The 22,354-nt window shown below is 42.2% G+C and overlaps 1 protein-coding gene across 6 annotated transcripts in view; it reads right to left on the reverse strand.

Moving 5' to 3' along the window:
• The window catches only part of gpc5c (glypican 5c), a 99,653-nt gene that overhangs the window by 40,232 nt on the left and 37,067 nt on the right, over positions 1 to 22,354 (reverse strand). For 5 of the 6 annotated variants that reach the window (XM_071490416.1, XM_071490418.1, XM_071490419.1 and 2 more), the window contains 3 exons: positions 15,678 to 15,841; positions 14,370 to 14,426; positions 13,598 to 13,720 (listed from right to left, as the gene is read on the reverse strand). In XM_071490416.1, the coding sequence (XP_071346517.1) occupies positions 13,598 to 13,720; positions 14,370 to 14,426; positions 15,678 to 15,841 (344 nt within the window). The remainder of the gene's footprint in view (positions 1 to 13,597; positions 13,721 to 14,369; positions 14,427 to 15,677; positions 15,842 to 22,354) is intronic. The other variant, XM_071490415.1, reaches the window with a different exon arrangement.

The raw sequence follows: 22,354 nt of genomic DNA on the forward strand, positions 1-22,354 counted from the left end.
GGTGTTACTGCACTTATGAATGGCTCCCTTCATACTGTATGTTTGTTTTATATATTGCTTTCTAATGTCAGTAAATACATGTACGTGGACTTTATTGGATCAAGTATCCAATCAATATTTCTCCTCCATCCTGTTTTCTGTTCGCCCATCACGGCCGACACTTATCTCTTTCACTGAGTGCCCCTGAGGGGAATCCAGCTTTCATAAACAATCATTAAATTCAGATTTCCTTTCACTTGTATTGTGTACATTTCTCTCTTTTTACTGTGACCAGAGGTCCGTGTGGTGAAGCAACGCAGCCTATCTGAATGTTTGCTCATCTCCTGTGTAATCAGAGTGGCAGTGTGGTGCTGTTGACTGGACGTCTCTTATCAGATTGTTGGGCGGATGGAGATGAAAGCTGACCTCTAGTCCCCTCTGAGCCAGCAGACCATGGTCTCATGGAGATGTGGCCCACTGCTAATAGCAGGCTACAACTCCCTTGAGAATCGGGATTTCCATGATGCTCAGTGCCAAATTAATATTAAAAAAAAAACTACAGCTGGATTTCCAGAGGGAAAGAGCGTTCTCGTTTTGCAGATTTGTTTTTGATCACAGTTACACTTACATTTCCTGGATACAGCAAGCCTAAAAGTTTAAATTTAGAATGTGGCCTTAGCCCCTGTTTGTGGTAGCAAAGTCCAGCTGTAGGCTACTTCAGCAAGTACTCTGTCTTCTGGGTTTACCCCAAGTCTAGTCCTGCCTTGGTATGCTCTCTTGGCCACTGTGACCTGGGCCAACCCTGAGGATAGTCAGAGACCTGGAATAGAGACTGAGCAAGAGGTAGGGCATTGAGTTTAAAGAGGGAAAAACAGAGATATGAAAATAATCTATGAATAGCATGAGTATACACTTACGGGTAATCAAATACTGTGATTACCTTGTACCCAAGAGGCATTTGTTACTCATCATTAGGGCTATTCTACCTGTCTATTTCTATTTCCATCTGCAGGCTATGTGATGTCTACAATATCTAGCCAGGCTCATCATTAGCCCATTATAGGCCGACACGCAGCCAGGCATGTTTCATTTCAATGCTACTCCAGGCTAATGAACAAGTATCGATTTATCTAACAATCACAGTAACTGCAAAGAGCTGAATTAATTTGGTGTAAGTGACTCACTCTTGGCAACAAACTGCTCTTGCCCCTGCTTTCCTCCTCACATCCTGTGACACACACACACACACACACACACAAACGCACACTGTCTCTCTCATCCCTGTGGCTATGTAAGTAATCCTGACATTAACAGATCAAAAGCTGCAGCACAGTGTAATGTATATACCCACCTACTCACTATTGGAGCTCACCGGATCCAACATGTACTCTCTGTAGTTGGTTCTGCCTCTAAACACTGACATAATACTGAGGGTTTGTTAAACAAACAAACAAACAAACAAAAAAGCTCAATTTAAATAGCTTGAATTGAATTACATGTCAGCATAATGAAAGGGCAATATCATCAGACTTATCTGCTGGTCTGACAGTGAAGTAAAATATGCTTCCACACTGCACCCATGTGGCCAATTTTATGTACTGAAAGCCTACAATGTTTGATGTATAGAGCAATTTGAAGCTTGAATTTTAAGAATGACTTGACAGTCTGACAATGCCTTCAGGCTAATTTGGCACCAGTTAATTTTAAGATTGTATTTCAAATGTAAGGTATGGCTCTGCTAAGGCTTACAGACAGATTGCTCTGATATTCATCTAAAACAAAGTTGGACTATTCAAACTAAGAAAGCTGAGATCACTAGACCCCCCTGACAATCTAAATTTAATAATGTTATCATTGTGCAAAACTTGTGGCACTGGAAGTAGTCGCAGTTGAGGGAGCAGAGACTTTTCACCAGTTGTAATTTATCAAGCAATAAACATTAAACCTGAAATTGTAATTTAAAGCTTTTTTCATGTAATTACACACAATTTCCTCATAGGAAGTGAGGCAGTGCTGCTACCCACGCTCCCCCTCTGCAACTACAAATCAATGTAACTACTTGCTCACATGAAAGTTAAACAAATTACAAAATGAAGAGCTTCCATTTGTCTGTCTCTAGTGCTAGACAAATGGAAACACAGAGTATGGCTATAGCATTTAAAGCTGGTGGCAGCCCCATAGATTACAACTGTAATTGGTCTGTGGTTTGCTCTGAGGATATTCCCAGGCCTGTCCTGACTGCGTCTGTCACTGGGTGTAACAGTTCCCCACCTCACTGTGTCGCCTGCTCCGATGTAACAGCAGACGAAGTGCAGGCTGAGTCAACAGACCACACAGACTTGCGGGAAAACATTGTGCAGCTCCATTAGATTGGAGGAATAAGAAAGTCATATCCACCTTGCCCACACATGAAAATCGCATGCAGACAGGCATTATTTCCTGACAACCATTTTTCGGTACATGTTGCACCACACACTCACTCAACCACACTTTCCTGTCTCTGTGTGTCCCACAAATGTGCACGAATAGCCACTGCCACTCAGCAGTAATTATGCATGACAGTGAATACAGTGAATACAACTGTCAATTACTGAATCTAAAGCAAATACAAACACACCTGGTGGGTGAATCTCACCCACCAGGTGAGAAAATATCAGCATAGACAGAGTTTGCCTTCATAAGCAGTTATGAAGCATATACATACTTGAGTGACACTGATTCCCCAGCAGGTGGCAACATTAACCAATTTAATTTCCACCTTCCACCAGACAGTGCAGTCATTTCAAGGAAACTGTGTGAATGTATTTGGAACAAAGGGATGAAGGATGTATGACAGAAAAGTGAAGACATGATGATGTGACATGAGATCACGGATAGAGAGTGTATATTGATTCAAATAAGCTTACAAAGCTAGAGGATAAAACGCCAAAACCAGAAGAGCAGGAAGGAAGGGAGGAAAGAAGGGAGGAAGAAAGAAGAAAGAAAAAAGAAAGAAAGAAAGAAAGAAAGAAAGAAAGAAAGAAAGAAAGAAAGAAAGAAAGAAAGAGACATAGAGCGATGAATCTATCCCCCCTTCCAGCCACATGCCCACATGCCGAGGAGGGCATGGATAACTGAGGTTAGAGGTCTGGGGGGAGCTGGGGGGGCAGTTGGCGTGTGGAAGGCAGACAAGGGCAGGCAGGGGCAGAGCCAGGAGAGTAAACTATGCCCCGGAGCATAGACGGGTGGAGTGGACCATGATCCTCTGGTGTGGTACGACCACCTGTTTGTCTGTCTGTGTGTCTGTCTGATCTGGGCCAGAATGGCGTGATCTAGTGCTTAAGGTTGACAGCTCCAGTGTACACTAAAAACCAGTCAAAGATAAAGCTGAATATACTATAGGTCATGATTTAATGTCCTTATTTTACATCTAGATGTACAAGCTGGTTTTGCAATTACATAATGCCTCTGTGTGCACAAAGTGTCAAAAAAAATGGACAAACAAATGGAGGGAGGCAAAATGCCACATCTGGACTATACTGTATACGCTGTCTGCGTAAGCAAAGTGCACTCAGCAGAAACAGTCCAATTTCAACTCAGACATACCGTAAGTTTGACTCAAGGCAACAAACACACACAGGCGTCCACATACTCAGACATACCCACACAGAGTGGCGAGGGCTTGCAAGGGTGTTGAGTGAGGGGGTCAGGGATCAGACTCTGCAGCTGCAAAGGGCACATGGGAGCCCAACTCTACCATCCTCAACCATGAAGACATGCACACACACACAGTGGGCAGACATAGATAACCACGCAGTACATTTATGATGGTGATGTGCAATCAGAAAATCAGCATACCCCTACACACTCACACACAAGCAGACATGGTGCCGAGAGACACTCAGTACATTTGACAGCATATTGCAGATAGAGAGATAAAGGAGGCAGCTCAAACTGCAGCTACCTGACACCAGAATAACATGTACAGGATTATATACTGCAATGTGGACACTGCGTTTAAGGTCAAGGAGTAAGATAGAGGGACAGGATCGCAGACAGCGAGAAGAAGGGCAAAGGTTAGGGAGCAATTATCAAAATGAAGTCAAGCAGATGGTAGCATTGACAAACAGATGTCCAAAATGGCTTTCTTGGCAGAAATCCCAGCCATAACTATCATGTTTGTCATGATCAGGCTTATCTGTCAATCAGCCACAGTTTGGAAATTGAACACATCATCATAAATCAATCAGTAAGCTGAATCTGAGAGATCGAGTTTGGGTTAAGAGGCTTGGACCACAGCTTAACAAATCTATCCCAAGAGCTCAGTCATTGACAGTATCACTTCTTAGATAGTAGATAGTCCCACTGTGCTTGTTCTGAAGTCCATGTAGTTTCAATGAATTTCAATAAATTACATTTAATAATAAGTTAAGATTCTTTTGTACATTTAGGATTTTGCTAGGATTCTATTCTCAAGGGAGTATGTGTGGAGCAGGTGATAGTTTGAAGCTATAGGAAAGGCACATTCTTGACTGTGTAATTGTATACAGCAGGTGTTAGCTGTAAGTGTGGCCCTGCAATTGCCTGTTGGAAATGTCAGCAACAATATTTAGCATTTCACTGCTGTGTATTCCCTTATTTCCTCCTCTATTTTCTGGTTAAGACCTTAAGTTGCATTTATTTAAGTCACAAACACAAACACTTGCTGCTGCCTTTGATGTACAAAACCACAGCAATGAATTTGATTGGAAAAAACTTGAGTGTTCATTTATTGGCATTCTGTGGTGCTCAACAACAGGTTTGTCTTTCCAAACAAACCATAAACTCCCACTGACACCATAGGCCTTACTGTTTAATCAACATTACATTTTTTACTGTTATTACTACAGCCGTGGGTGAGTGTGTCTGGTTAAATGAATTATTGGCATCAATAAATTGGCAAAATAATGGTTCTGTGTGTGTGTCTCTCTCAAATACACACACATGTCATCAGTTAGATTAGATTCTTGCCTTTTATAAATCTGGTGCCTTTTACAACACACTTCCATGCTCTGTCAGTTCACCTACAATTCAGGAAACAAACTATTCAATTATCTGTTGTGTTGAAGCGCTAAGCTGCTGTGGCTCAAACTGTAGACCTACAGTGTGTATGGCTGTGGGATGTCTCTGTTACCTGACAAACTATCCAACCATGATGGCCATGTGTATACATTTTTTAGCAATGTCCTAAAGTAATAGTATTGTATACTGTATATATATGAATATGTTTTGTTTTGGTTTTTTTTAAAAAGAAACAGGCACAATAGTTTGGCCCAAATCCTTTGAGACAGGCCAAAATATGCTCACCAGAGCGCTGCTAAATAGAGATGATTCTTGTCTTGACTGGGCCACGTCTTCATCTTCAAATCTAGCCAAATCTGGAAGCCAGATCCAGTTCCATGCATCATCACTCAGTGACAATCAGACTGAGCCGGCCAGAGATATCTACGCTGTGCTAGACATTTGATTGATTGCTATCTTTTACGACTTAAGAAGATATAAAGTAGGCCTATATGTGCATATACAGTTTTGAGTAAGGTTTGGGTGTTGCCCTAGCCTTAAGGCTGCGACCTAAGGGCCAGGGGTCAAGCAACAGACACTAATAAAAAGCTATTTCTGAAAGTAAACAGTTTCTTTAATACATCCTCAGAACTTCTGTCCTACATGTATATTTTGTCTATATATGCATTAATTGCTAAGTTGCTAAGGAATGTGTGTGTGTGTCTGGCAGCGTGAAGTGTGTATGGATGTATGGAGATGGGTTGGTGGGTGGCTGGGGGGACTTTCCCTTCATTCTGTAGCTCTTCCGTGCAGAGGCCGCATTCCCAGCACCACTCAGGGGGCTCCAGTGAGCGAGCCACGACACCAAACCCACCCGGAATTCTAGGAACGTTTTCCCTGTGGTTTCAGGTTACCACATACACACACTGAGCACAGATCACAGGAACACACACAACACCCTCCACAGTAGTGTACTGTACTTTTTTTGTTTGTACAGAGTTGGATTTGTTAGCTTTCCCTCTCTCCTCCCGTGCCTGTCATTCATTTTCATTTTAAACTCGCAGACTTATCCAATGGGTTGGACAACAACTTGGACTGACCTTAAACTTGCATTTGGAGTCAAACCCGACATGTTGCTCACATTCTCACTCTGATGGTAAATACCACATGCTGAAAACTTAAACTTGTACTCACATTCACACTAAAACTCTACAGGGAGAGTTGTCAGTGCTCACTTCAGGCCTCGTATTCAAACGTACAGGTACACAATGCATCACACAAAAGTTCAGCTCAAATTCAGACAATCAAGCTCTAACTGACAAAGTCTGCTGTATCCCCCAGGAAAAAGGATAACAATGTCCCTAAAAATAGTCACTGCAGAGAGTGGTTCAGCTCTGTAACTCAGATGTGATCATGTTGATGTGTGTCGAGTGTGTGAATGTGTAGTGTATAGAACGTGTGCTGTCTGTGGGACAGAGAAATAGTGTGATAGTCTATGAGGCCGTAATCCCGTGTCCACACAGCTATGAGCTGCGTGTTAGGATCAAAGCAGAGGTTTGAAGGTGGATTTTCTCTGCCTTTGAACAGCGTTGAAATGCACACTGAACTGAGTGAGTGTGTGAGTGTGTATTACTGATATGGTAAGAGTCAAAAATATGAAGCTTTTATCATAACATGGGCTGCATTAGTTGAGAGCTAGTTTTATTTTTCTATGTTTTAAATGCACTAAAAGTCACACTTCACAACTTCAAAAGGTGTCAAACCTACGGCTTACTTTACGGCCACCACTTTGATTCCCACTTCTAGAAATTCAGGTAGAAAATCACATAAGTCTGGGCCGCCAGTATAGAAATATGATGCATATTGTAACCTTTGATCTTGCATGTTATGTTAAAAAGCAGAAATTAAATTGAAATTCCCACACGAGGGGAACAGACTCTGTTGACACAGGCAGAGACAGCTCTAATATTGCGACACCATGATAAGAATCACAGAGCGTTTGCCGAGAAACAGCGAGCGCTTCATTGCATAGCTGTGGTGTCTTCCAAGAGCAATTTTATGACACAAGATAAGATTGCCTCTAAAATTCAGGGTTCGTCCTGGAGGACTTATTGTTGACTGTTCTGTTTTACACGTAACATTTGGGTGGTGTGGTGGTAATCTGCGCAACGGCACATAATCAGTGGTGCTGACATCACATTTTCTGTGGGTTTTGTCAATTGTTCACTGGTATGGTGGGGACAGAATGCGTGTCAAACTGTGATACAGAAATGCTCGGGAGGCTAACACAAGCCTTTCAAACGCACACCCACGCAGGATAATGACGTACAAACCACTACTGACTGGCACCCAGACACGCTACCAGAGAGGACTTCAAACAGGCTCATAGGGGCAATTAAGCCAAAAAGACAGAGGGTTCTCCTAAAGCCACTGCTCCCTACTGCTGCTGACCTACATCCCTTATTTTTTTCCTCCATCCGTCCATCCATCCATCCATCCATCCATCAGTTCATCTCTCCTTCTATCCATTGTTTTCTCATCCATCCTTCTTTTCCCCCTCTCCTGCATGTCTATCTCCCTGTTTCTCATCCTTCTTACCCACTATGAGTTTGATGCTGTGCCAATGGGCCAGCACTGAGGTTGGTGAGTGCACTTTGTCAACCTCACCCAGTAGGAACTGCTCCAGTAAAACATGCCAGCCTATTGTGGCATTTTAATTATATTAGCTCTACCCACTCCACCGGCTGGACACACAACAGAAGGGAAAGGCTGTAAAACTGTGTCCCTTCCATAAAAGTGATGATAGTAAGACTGAAAGAAGCTGGAGGGAAATTTCGCAAATATACAATGTGGACAAGGCACACCATAAAACCAAAACTTGAGGAGGCTGAAACACATAAACACGTTTCAGTCAGAGGCATGTTAAGTCCCAAACTGGGAAATAATTGTACAGTGAGGCCAACACAATCACACTTGCTTACAAACAACTGCAAAAACTATCCTTTAACACATTGTTTTCCCCTTTTTCTTGTGTATAGTGACACATTTAGAAATACCATAACTCCAGACTCTCACAATCCAAGCATCTCAGCAGAGAGAATAAATAACTGACAGTTACTGTAATATGATCACCGTTGTTTTCTCTTTCGGTTACATGCACACACACAACTGCACACACACACGCACGCGCACACACACACACACACACACACACACACACACACACACACACACACACACACACACACACACACACACAAACACAGAGAAGCAGGCCCAAGAAGAGAGAAAAGTCTAAGCAATGTAGCAATGTAGAGCGGGTCATGCTGAGGTCCTAGGCAGCAGCCCAGGGTTATGGGAAAGGGATGGGCCACTGAATCACAGCTAAGGACAAAAAGAAGAAAGGGATTGTGGGGGGGCAGAGGAAGGACTGAGAAGTTTGTCGCAGATGTCAAATGCAAATGGGAGAGGTAAAAGGGCAAATGCAAGAGAAAAAGAAACAAAAGGGTATAACGTCTATATTTCCATGGGTCTTCGTACTACTTCTCTAATGTCAACTGTTCTCATGACTCAGTTGCCACCCCAACATGTTTGGCTTCATGTCTACATTTTAAAAAAGAAACAGATTTAACAGACCGAACTTCTGCTGGTGTTTTGCTGTGACAACACAGGCTTGAGGCAGTGTATGTCCTTCCTCTGTGTATAGTAATTAATTTATTGTCCTCTCTGCCAGAGTTTCATTTTCAAGTTCCCTTGCACTTGGATTTTTCAAGCTCCTCTGACCCAAGAGACTGACACAGAGAAGGTAGAGGAGAAAAAAAAGCTATGGCTTGATGGGACAGGAAGAAGGAGAGAAAGTGAGCGTGAGTCTGAGGGGTGAGGGCTTTGCCCGATGCAGTGCTCTCACTGCTTCTCCCTGCAATAACAGAATGGATTCCAGATGTCACAATGATAAACAAATGGATTGTCATAACCTTATAAAAATGCAAGGCATTCAGAAGCACTCACACTGCTGTATTGTCTGTGGTACGTCCCATTGAGCTAATCCAGAACTTTGGAATCATCCCTGAAATATAGTGATGAGTTATTAGTTCTTCCCAGTTACTGAAGAACACACACACACACACACACACACACACACACACACACACAGAGCAATCTCACCACAATTTGAATTTGACACACTCTTGTACCCTGGAGTTTCAGCGCACAACCATTTCGAATCAACTTTGCAAATATACTGCAGGAAATTGAAAAAAAATAAAATAAAAAGTTGAATTTGGATTTGACCCTTGGGTTGAAATGAATGTCTCCTCACATAGGTCAATACAGAGAGAGAAGGAAGAGGGCTGACCAATGAGCATTATAATTTCTTACTGCTGACATACTTGGCTGGAAGAGGATTGTTTCCTTCCCTCCCTACAGAGAATACTCTCTACCTGTATACAGTGTGTAAATCAGTTCAATAGACTGTGAATCCCAAAAGAGTCTGTAAGCCAGAAAGTGCTGATGAACTGCCAGACTCCATCTGAATCATTTCTGAACACATGCACTGTATTTAGAGCTTAGGCAAAATTAAAAACAGGGAGACTACTTTATTCACTTGCCTCTATTTCTTTTACTTCTTTCTTTTATAAAATCAGCTTGGAATCTAAACAGTAGCGCTCTCCTGGTTCATGTCATAGAATAAAGCGATTCTAAGGCTACAGGAAAACTAAATGCAAGCCCACCGTGTGCTAGAAATGCCTCTCAGAGTCATTGCAATAACTTTCATTGTTGAAGCAGATTTGCTGCATGAGCTGCATTTGAAAAACAGTAAATCCAGAAATAAAATCACAGTAAACACAGATTACACAGTAAACACAGTTACACAACAGATCTCAGCTGTGAGTGGTTTAACACACAATGACTTTGCATTCTATGCAGGTTGCAATTTACTTGTTTAAACCATGGCCTCTGCTTCATCGGACTGTCTTTTGTCTCTTCTGATCCAGTTATGCACCTGATTTAATGCTCTTCATAAAAAGGTAGAGGTGGCTACAACCAACACAGGGGCTGCCCACTCATCACCATTCCTTCTTTTCCATCTAATAAGCAGCACTTGCAGTGCTCTTCTTTCTGGATCCTGACACCAATGACAGCGTGTGTCCAACGTGATCCCCACCACCGGCAACAAATATCTGTCCATAATCAGATTGGTGATGGTTAAAGGAGTTTTGTTACAGACTGATCCTGGAACTCATGAGCAAAACTGGGAACTACAGCCAGAGGTGAATTACCTTTATTTGATATCTGTCCTGAATTTAATATTATTTCACCTAAATTTGCCATTCATACCTAAATATTTGTTGTTTGGTTGTGATTGGGTGAAATTTAACAATACGTTGTTTTCTACCAAAATCCTGAGTGAGGTTACTTTCTCATGTGTGGAGGTGATCCTGGTCTTAATGATGTCAAATAGTGGCTACAGCCTGCAGCATTGTTTCATGACCTGCTGCTCTAAGTTTGTGACAAAAGCTTCTCAAAGGGGTAAGAAACAACAGGAATGGTAATTAACATGATTAAAGTGAGAAGAGATTGCAACTGATTATTTCAGTTTCTGATAAGACTACCACAATAAATTTACGCTAACTAGCAAATCTAAATACAGAACGTGGTAAGTTGGGTTTATCTTTTCTTCTGGAAAAGATGGTGCAAAGTATTCACACATGTGATGTTGTAAATGTTCAGAGATGTTTGAACACATGCCAACACGCACTTTTGGTTGTAAGTACAACTGTTTGCCCCCCGCTCACCCTTCTGTCATCAGATGCTGAATAAAGAGAAGAAGGGAATTTCAATCCCCAGTGCCTTTGATGTGCTTTGATGTATTACAACATACAAGTGTGTATGTGTGTGTGTGTGTGTGTGTGTGTGTGTGTGTGTGTGTGTGTGAGTGCTCTCACATGGATGTGTGTCTTCTTGCCGGAGCACATTATGATTGTGTCTGAATGAATAACCCCTCCAGCTGTTGAATAGCATATGGATTTTGTGTGGATTGATATGTGTGTGTGTGTGTGTGTGTGTGTGTGTGTGTGTGTGTTCTGCATGTGGGAGAAACCCTCCAATCCCTCAAAGGCTTTGTGTGCCCACCACACAGGAAGTCAGACTATGACATGAACTAACATGATGGCAGCTTATCATGTTCATTTCGGTCACACCATGTGTCTTCTTTGCTGCCTCTCACTATCTACCCTTCTCTCATCTCCTTTGCAGTTCTCATGCAACTTTCCCAGGCATGGTGTGGTGTGGGCAGTGGCAGAAGTCGTGGCAGCAATGTCCAAGTCTTTCCCATGCAGCCTCATAGGAGGGTCTTTGTTTCCCCCTTAGGCTTTGGGGGTCCCCACGGCAGGGCTGTGCCCCACTCCACTGACTCCACAATGGGTCTTTATGCTGCCAAGCCCCCCTCCCCAATCACTCCACCATGCTTCCCTCATCAGGGGCACAGGGAGGCACAGGGGGCACCACGGCACCAAAACGCCAACCCCTTTCATGCCCTGTCCTGCCCCTCTCTCTCCAATACATGCCAACAGAGTCAAATACAGTGAAGGAGGTTTGCTGAATAGCCACAAGCCAATCTGAGCAGTTTATGAGTGGTGCCAACTGTCTCAGTAGGGCACTGTTTTCTTATTCAACCCAAGAACACTTGACACCACAAGCAAAGACCTGGCTCACACCAGGGAGTGTGTGATAACACACTGTTACAACCCATTAGCAGTGTCGTTGAAAAACTAGTGGCTTTGGTAGAAAAAGTGACATGCATTCACACACACACACACACTCACACACAGAGAAAATAAAGAAATAAAGAAGTGGCTTTAAATACAATACAAAGAAGCCGTTCCTTGACAAATTTAGTTAGAGATATGGCTGCCTCGCCCTGTGTTTATGCTCATATGTTCCTGATCATGGACCAAGCACACACACATTGGCTGCCTACTGTAATTTGTGTGCTGACACACTGTCACAGGCCCTGATGAATGGGTGGTCTGCTCGATATGTCTCAGCCATTGGCAGATCCTCTGCAGTTGGGAAGGGTAGGGGAGTATCGGGCCAGGAGAAGAGAAGAGAAGAGAAGAGAAGAGAAGAGAAGAGAAGAGAAGAGAAGAGATCCAAAATAAAATAATAATAAGCTGCCTCAGCTAAATCTGTAACAAACTGCTTTTTGCCTATAATTGACAATAGCAAAATGAGTGTGACACATCTGCTCATGTGCCTAATGTCTTCCCATGCATTCATGTAAAGTTTAATGTATGGTTTAACCCATCAAACAGACAAGGGCCAAAGAGTCCTGCAAACACTCAGAGTGGATCATGGGGAAAAGGCATCCCCAGACCACTGTCTTCCTCTGTCAAGGCCAATACTGGCAGTGCCAAGAGCTGAGGTTGCCATGGTAATGGGAGCCAGTTTTGGGCCACCACAGAAGGGAAGGAGAGCATAACCTTGTCATAATTGCGGACTGAGTTTCTAGTGTTTAAGAAACAGATCCAGCAGGGGGAATCAGTTACAGACTTGCACTGGCTCAGTCCTCCGCATCATTTCTGTGTTCTCCTCATGCTGACTGAGAAACACATAACCACACACACACACACACACACACACACACACACACACACACACACACACACACACACACACACACACACACACACACACACACACACACACACACACACACACACAGAGAGAGAGTAAGTACTTAAGTCTCTGAGAGATTCACCCAAAACCATAAACAGCAAAATGGCTCTGGATCCACACCTATAAATCAGCACAAAATAGAAACCTCATAAATATACTAAAGAGAAAAAGAAAGGCACAGATAACAGCTCATTAACTGAATCTAATACAAAGGAGAGGAGAGGAGAGCATAGCAAATATTTGTTCTGTCTGCATTCACTCAGTGTGGAGATGGATTTAATAAATTCCTTATTTCCACATTGATTAACAACAGCCAGACACACTGACTAACACACCCTGACATTATCCTACATAGGCACACAGACACATGCAGAGAGGGTCTGTCTGTTGCTTTTTCTCTAATCTAAATGTATTCAAAACTCAGAGCTATCAAATCTCAGGTGGAACTGGAAGGACCGGTCTGAAAGACGCACACAAGCCAGAGTCTACTGTCATTTGTAGAAAATGAAAGACCTCATCTCTCCAGCACTGCCAAAAAACCTGTTTATGCAACAAATGGCCACAGCAAAGCAGTGTAACAAGATACAAAATGTTGCCTAATCATGAAGAACAAACAGCAGTGGTGCTCATAATGCCGAACGCCAATCATTCTTATTCAAACTGAAAAGAACAATGGATTTTGGGCAAATAAGGGGACAGTAATGTTCATACTGAAAATACTCTTTCATTTTTTATTTCCCAAACAAATCCTCACTTGTGATGACAGCAGATGAAAGAAGCAAAAGAAAAAGATCTGATTTGTCGAGAAGTTTGGTTTGAATTTCTTATATCAGAGAGTAACATCACTAATATGGTTATTTATAGTTCAGGTTTAGAGAGAATGTGTGTGTGTGTGTGTGTGTGTGTGTGTGTGTGTGTGTACCTCTCCACCACATCATCTCCGCTCCAGCATGTGGAGTCGTCCACTACATTCTCCCCTTCGCACAGCATCTCTGGTAACGCTGCAAAGAAAGACTTGTAGCGCTGCAGGTACATCAAGAACTCCCTAAGAAAGAAAACAGACATGTGTGGAAAGGGAATAGTGTGATTTGAATACATACTGTACCATATATCTTTCTTTATCACTGGCCATGTTGGAAAATCTGGTAAATGTATTGTGTTACTGTGACATAAGTGGCCACATCTTTGACATTAAACAGGTGTCTGCATTCCACTTGACAATACATGCATGTGATAAAGACACCTCATGATACTGGTGGTGGCAGAAAATGAGTGACCACACATAAGTCCACACATTTTTCTCTACTCCGCCGTGCGGTACAGTGCATGCTTCACCAGATCTGCTAGCACATGTTATCGATATAGATGCTTTTCATCTCGAGAAAAACAATGGCATGATATTTTGATCTGACACATATTGTTGCCACCCATGAGGCTGAGCGAAAACAGCAGGGGTCGTGAGAGGTTATATGCTGAGTCAGACAGTGTCGGGAATCAATGTTCCAGACTAACAGACGATATGAATAAAGGTGGTTTTGTAAGACATGAAAAAATGCATGAGTCACCCAAAACACAAAGATGATCAACTGTTAAATTAAATAAAAACGTCACAAGTATCTACACCGGTCAAAATATGAGCTGTCACTACTTGATGGACTGTGTGAGAGAAATAAGTCTCTTGGGTTCATGCTTACCTAGAGAGCGTTCTCAGACTATGTTTATTGTTCTTGGAGGGTTTCAGGGGGAGCGAGCTGGGAGTGATGGGAGTTGAAGTCCAGGGGAGATTGTTGCAAGCAAGGAGGATGCAGGGATGTGAAAGTGTGGGGGTGGAGTGGGGGTGGGGGGTGGGAGAAAGAAAAAGGAAACAAAAGGACAACATGACAGGACACATGGGGAGGAGGGAGAAAAGACCAGTCAGTTGACCCTGGAAGAGAGTGATTAATCATGCACATGCAGAGACTGGCCACATCACAAAAACATCAATAACCCGTTTCTCCCCACACCACAGCACACCACACCACACCAACAATTAAACCAGTACTGGTATGTAATATACAGTATGTTAAGTCAGTAAATAAAAACACAAGCAAACATCTGCAGATGTGCAAACAGTTAAAAAATCCACAGGGAAGCCAAAGACAGTTCTGCTGTACGATTTTACATTTTTCCCCACTAAAACGAAACATAAATGTTGCTCTACCATATCATGTTTCATATTTTTCAGCAGTACACTATTCTCCATTTACTGCAGTGGGTGCTGCCAGGTCTCTGAAGTGGTCAGTGCTCACATGTGCTCTGGTCAGGGTTGGCAGCAGGCAGGGAGTTGGATTGTGTTGTCATGAATGGCGGTGGCAGTGCCAGGCCAGACCTGTCAGCTAGGCTGGCATCAGTGCAGTGATTCATGGTTTGGGACAAGGTCAGACAGGCAACGCTGCAAGTGTGTGCCTCAGTGTGTGTTTTTGTGTGTGGTGCTATTTAAGCCGAGGCTGGCTGGTGTACAGAGCTGGTGGTATGGCCGTCTGGGTAAACAGGAAATTGTTGGTCCGTCAAGATTAATCTTACCCACAGTCCCCCTTGCCTGTAGCTGGGCACATCACTGCTAGCTGCGGTGGGTATGGGAGGGCTGCCTCAGAGGCCAGGTGGAGGGCATGGGCCTTAGTGCCAGGCACTACATTTACTGTGTGTGTGTGTGTGTGTGTGTGTGTGTGTGTGTGTGTGTGTGTGTGTGGGACGTATGTTGTGTTCAACTAACCATATGAAGAAAGCAAGAACTGATGGCAGCTGTGAGTAGACATGGGCCAACTCCTCAGGCTGTGTCATACAGACCTGACCAGTTTTCATTTTACTGAATTTTACTTTCCATCAGGCCGATTATCTACCAGTGAAACTAATTAAGAAGCAAAAAGGTTGTATTTGCCAGAAAAAAAAGGAGGCATTTTGATTTACAACTGGCAGCAGTAAAGCTTTGAATCAGACTGAATCATTGCTTTTCTTTGTCTTACCTCCTCAAGTGGGCGAGCTGCCCCAGCCACTGCTCTGGTAAAGGTTGGGAGGGAGCGGCAGATGGAGTAGGAGACGATGAGGTCACGCTAGAGGTTGTGACCTCTGGGCTAGTAGGCTGCATGCCTGTAGGTTCCCCAGTAGTCAGGCCACACACCTTGTCCACCTGTGGGGAGCATAGAAAACACACACACACACACACACACACACACACACACACACACACACAAACACCTGTTAAGCTAGAAAAACATATAACAGCAGGGGTGGAGCTGCAGGGTTGCTTCTATAAACCACCAATTGACACCTGCACAGATGAAAGCATACAAACACAAATAAATTATTCAAAGTGGACTTATTTATTTCAGAGTGACACCGGCACGTTCCAATGAAGAATGAATGATTGCAGGGTGAAGGGAGGTGAAAAGGGTTATGGAACAGAGAAATTCAGAGTAACGGACAACGTGGGAAAACAGCGGGCGTGAAGCGAGAGATGTGATGAAAGAAAATGGTGTGATGAGTGAGTTATTGCCAGGAGGGCTGACGGTAAATGTAGAACATTCCACTACCTCATGGAGGTGAATACATGTGCGCTCAGTTGGCAACGACGGCAAGTACCTCCAGTGGGCTATTAAAGCCAGCAGCGGAGAGGAGGAGACAGCAGGGTCAGGAGAATGAAGGGGCGTGTGCTTCAAACCAGGAGGTAAAATCAATGACATCTCATTGGCTTAAAAGCATCTGGGCAGCGTTATTAAGTGGTCCTCAATTAGCCAGAGAGACAGAGTGTAATGGCTCTTGCACGCTGGACTGAATAGCTCCTCATAGTGATCAAAGTAAATACACTGCTTTGTCCAGAGGGATGCGTCATTCTACTGTGTAAGGGCATCCAACAGGACTACGAAATATGTGACAGCACAGTTTATTTATTACTAGTTTAGAAAAGGAAGCCTTACAGTGAGGCAGTGGGAATAATTCAGTCTGACTTCATTGAAGCAGAGTGGCCACCTCATTCTTAGTGATGTTTTCATACATACAGTAAAGCACACCTAGACTTTTCTCCTTTACGTCACCGGTTTTAAATGAGCTGAAGATGATTTTTTTTTTAATTTTGCATATACACCGTGGGGAGTACAATGACTTACAATAAACACAAGATCAGAAGTTGGTCGCTCGTCCTATGCTCAATGACAGTCTATTAAACAACACAATAATTAGCTCCAATGCTAATGCTGCAGATGTGCTCAGGACATTGCTATCAGTAAAAACAACACAATTTTCTCACATTGTTAGACACAGTGCCACGGCAACGGCAGTGTTTAGGACGATGTGTGAGGGGCCTGAAAGCATGTGTGTTTAAATGGCTGCTTGAAGTGTTGTGTCCACGTGCTGGGTGGTAAGTAATTCTGGAAGCAGCTGAAACGTATGTAAAACAGGCACAAAATATGTCTTGCCAGCCTGCTAAAGATACACTTTCCCTCCAGGGTGAAGCACATCAGTCATCTCATGTGTCTTATAAATTGAGTTTAAATGGAGGTTTTCATATAATAGCTAGCCATTCCTGAGCAGTGGAGTAGGAACCAAAGAGATGCTTTTGAACAGTAGAACTTACAACCTGAACATTTTTCTTCCTCATTGCACTGTTTGCACTTCACTCTTCACTCTGGCCTTTCTCTCCTACTTTTTCTTTACGACACTCTGGTCTTAAATCCTGTCTTAAGGCAGACGCTGGGCACGGGGAAAGTTGTTTTATTGCATTAACCTTAACTCCCTCTGGACCCATAAAACATGCTCACATGTGGTAGAGCAGCTCACAGCCACACGTGCACATGCAAATATGCCACACACACACACACACACACACACACACACACACACACACACACACACACACTCACACACACACACACACACATTACATTGTGGTGGTGAGAAAAGATAGAACATCACAACTGTTTTGTCCATGTAGCCTCTCAACACTAAGCCAAATGCTCTATGCAGTTGCTGCAGTACTTCTGCAGACAATTACTGTTTAATTCATTTGCATACCGTATGCACACAATGATGTGTTCAGACATTTATTACAACACTTGTAAATGTTAAAACCTGTAAAATGGTTTTACGAAACAAAGTTTGCACAATTAGACTATTTGAGCAAGAGTAAAGGAAACAAGGATACTCTAAATCCTCAAATTTTGTTAATTAATTCTACATATGCTACTTTATATTCAGTCCAGCATTATCAGCACCAGCAAGTATGCTAGTGTTTGTAGCAACAAAATAAAATTAACCAGTAAAACACTGATTCCAATAAACAGTAAAGCTATAAATGTCAAAGTTGATTCATTTTATCTGGCAAACTTACTTAAACCTGTTCATTAACTAAATGCATGAATATTTGGCCAGTATGGCAGAGAGTGTCGAAGTGAACCATAGGCCTCTTCCTTATTTAGCAAAACTCCATTTCTATAAAATAAATTCCTGAGATATTTCTGAGACAACATACAGTACCATGACATCATGTCCAGACAGTGTTTGGGAGGTCTACACTCCTGTGTGTGTGGAAGAGTGTGTGTGTTTGTATGAAAGTGGTGGAGCAAGCAGACTGTGCAAGAGGCAGGTGTGCAAAGGGCTGAGCAAAGCCAAGACTGGTCTGTAAGAATGAAGTTCTTAGTTGAGGAAATAGTGTGTTTAAAATTTCTTTCTTGAATGTTTTATCCACTTTTTTTCTTATTTCACTGCATTCTTTAAATTCTAGCCTAATTATTTTGGTTGGGACTCTTGATAGATCATCCTGGGTAGATCAACTACCCCCCCCCCAACTACAGACCCTCCAGAGGTCTCCATCAAAAAACTAACAAGGTGAGAGGGACTGAAAACAAAACACAGAACAGAGGAGCCATTCACAAATGCACCTAAGCAAACATAAGCACATAATAGCACAGCCATGCAGTATGCAGAAGAAAATATATGTCAAATATCTACAAAAGTCCAATGGGGAACTGTTAAACAATGAAGCCAGTAGTTTAAAAGAGCAGGAAGCTATTCACTAATCTTCATTTTTCACTCTCAGCATTGACTTTCAAATACATTTGATTATACCAAAGGTGATATATTTAATTCAGCACATGAAAAACAACCAAAAAAGGTCTGAGCTGCAGGTTATCATTTCTCTACAGTGTTGATTAATGGAGGAATGAGACAGGATCTAATCCTATCATTGTGAACTTTCAAAGAGGCAGACTTAAGTTTGAAATCCAGTGCCATTTCTCACCTGCCTTTGTATGACACTTTGCTATTCTCTGAGAGAAAAATGTAAACATCTGTGTAAAATATGAACATCAAGAGGAGGTCACTCACAGTTCTGTTTGCATTAGCCCATTATTTTTACAAAAGAAACCACAGAGAAGCGGTTCAAAAATGTGCTACTTTAGAAGAGGCCAGCAAAGATTGGAGAAGGGCCTGCATTTCAAAACAATAACAAACCATAACAAATCATTCTTTTGCCTAACTAAACATACAACAGTGTAAACAGAACACAAAGTCATCGTAGGGAAAATAAACAGGATCTTCGTTATTCAAGGGTTCTCTTGAAAAATAGAGACACTCTCTTATAGGTCGGATCTTGTGACCACATAATCCTGAGGGCCAATCAGATGACAGATTGAGTAACGACATGAGCTAGGACACAGCCATAAATCAATTATCTCCTGACCTGATGATGGCGTGAGAATGAAAGTCCCATTTGGGCACAGCGTGAGCACTTGGTTGTGAGAGTGTACGTGTGTGACCACCTGCTTGCCCTTGTTATACCTTCACAATTTCAGCTATTTTGTGGAGCATTCCTTATATGATTGCCTGAGGACAGAGGCTGATGGAAGGGGCAGATTGGTGAGATGCATGCTGTCCACATGGGAAAGACTTTAGGGAAATACAAGGCATGTATTCTATGTATATTTGAGCCACCCAATGAAATTTGATTTCTGTTGCTGCAGGCAGGATGTTTAACAACCACTTGTTGTAAAAACATGTGATGTACAGGTTTGGGATTACTGATCTGCATATCCACAGAGCAGCCATTACTCCACCCAAACTAAATGACTTATTTTTACCACACAAAGGTGTGTACCAGAATGTGTTTCCATGTATTCTGTGTATGTGTGCGTGTGTGTATGTATTTGTGTTTCATGCACATATTATCCTGAGGCAAGAGAGTGTAAAAGGAGCACAGCAAGAGAATCAGCTCCAAGCTAGCCAAGGCCAGGGCCATCCCTCCTCTAGGGGAGTATTGGTTTACAGATAGCAGCGGTGGTCTTGTCTTCGTCGTTTATTTATCAAGGGATTACCCAGTAAAGCCAAGGGAACTTTCTCAGCCCCCTCTCACCCCAAGCACAAAGCACTGTGGGATGGAGAGGGCAGTGAAATAACCCCCCTCCCTCTTTCACTTTTCCATAGTTTGTGTGCTAAGTGTACACACACACATACAGTCTGGTTGCCTAATGCTACCAACTGTTTAACTCTAGGAACAGTACTATATTTGTCATCTCTGCCAAAGTGAACAACAGCTAAATTCCCTTTCTAGTAGAGCCAAGCAATTCTGAACATCTGCAATAAACGTACCAAGATCCTCCCTTTACAGCAGTTGGCCTATTAAAGAGTGTGGTGGTAGAGCAGAGGGTAGCTTTTCAATCTCACAGAGGGGAAAGTGTCCTGAATTAAGAAAAAGCAGTCTCATACTGAGATTGTGTTGTATTAACATTTCCTGACCTTAGCTGAAACAATATCCACTTTTCAGCAAAGCCTCAGGGATTGTATTCATTTATCATGGCTTCATATTATAGGGATGAATGGCCTGAATGGAACATCAGTGCTGGTTCTGTGCCATGAGTTGTACTATTTGAAATTAATCTAAGGAATTCCCTTGCGTCTTTCTTGCACTGTGACAGTGGTGTACAGCTGTGCAAATTTAAGTGGGAGTGTGAATGCAACTTTTATGACTTCACTTTAGCAAGAAGCTCAAATCTGCAATTTGTCGCTGTTTTCATTGGCCTATACCCGAGAATGGTCTTGGGACTGCTGCTTATATCCATTATCCAAACCACAGTCACTGTCATCTCGAAATTACATTAACAGTAAAACATACTACTCTCAAAGATAGAAATGAAAAGTGGCAACAGTGCTGTCCTTCTTTTTATGTCTAGATATGTGATATAGAATCAAGGAGAGACCAAAAAAAAAAAGATTTAAGCCCCTGTTTAGTACCATGTTGGACCTCCTTCGGAATGGGAATTTCATTCAATGTTTCAATGAGAGTTATGCAACCAAATACCAGACTGAAAAAAAGCAAACGAAGGAGGGAGTAAAAGAAAGACCAAGAGCAAACATAATTAGCTTTATTTGGTGTTTACTTCATTGCAATTACTAACTAGAGGAGGAAAAAAAATGCAATCAGTAGCCAAATAGCGGCATGAGTAGTGGGAACGCACAGAGAACACTAGACTACTGGTTCACATACTGGCGGGTTCTCTATTCCACTTTGGCAACATGGTTGTTTATGATGTTTTCTCCAAAGAAAACCCAAGGCATCAATTTTATTTCAAATGACTGGAGTTTTTTTGCCATTGAGCAGCATGATAATTGTGTTTAAACAAGTAACAATTTCCATCCCTAAGTGCAACACGTACATAAATAGAAAGGGAGGGCCTGCTATTTGTGGAGAAGAGGGCTTTCCATTTCTCTTTTCACTGAATTTATTTTACATTATGTTAAACTAATGTAGACTGACTTTAGACCTCAGGTTTCAACTAATACTCATATATAAGGCAAAGAGCCAGTCAAATATGTCTGTTTTTTGTCCCTTAAACACAATCAGTTGTTGAATTGTTGAGGATCAACACTGGATACTATGTGTAACAGTATAGTATCACAATATACTGCCATCCAAAATTAACAATGCACATGTAGAGCATACAGCAAGGATCCAAACGGAACATATTTACACCTTAAGGTGCTACTTGAATTTTGCAGGACTAGCAGTGTTGTGGTGGAGGCCTTCAGGTTAAGGAAGCAGGCTTGTGACTGGAAAGTTGCCAGTTCAAACCCCAAACCATCTGGGAAATTTTGGGTGCGTTAGGGTAATAAGAAAGTGTCTCTCCTTCCTCAACAACAACGTTAAGGGTCGTTTTATGTTTAACCACACACAGAGACAGATGTTGTTGAGATTAATCAGATCATTATGGCCTCAAACGGCGGTCAACCCAGGACTCGAACAGTAGACATTTTTCATCAATGATTCTCTACAATGAGACAGTTACACTGTGAATGATGAAGGTTAATATGAGTAGAGAATCGAGAAATTAGAATACACAAATTAATAGATGAATGTCTTATATATATATATATATATATATATATATATATATATATATATATATATATATATATATATATATATAGCTACATGCCTCATATTTATGATGAATTGAATTCATGATATGGATAAAGATCATGACGGGGACCTGAGTTACAGTGGAAAGAAAGCAGCATTCACATTAGGATATTCAAGGATATTACAAAAAAAAAAAAAAGATAGGAGAAAAAAGGTGCACAATGGTCTCCATGATTCTTAAATGGAAGTTTGGAACAAGCAGGACTCTAACCTAGAGCTCGCCACCAAACCCAA

The sequence above is a fragment of the Trachinotus anak genome, unplaced genomic scaffold, assembly GCF_046630095.1.
Source record: "Trachinotus anak isolate AG129_WGS33_773 ecotype Australia unplaced genomic scaffold, CSIRO_AGI_Tana_v1 ptg000012l, whole genome shotgun sequence".
Taxonomy (NCBI): Eukaryota; Metazoa; Chordata; class Actinopteri; order Carangiformes; family Carangidae; genus Trachinotus; species Trachinotus anak.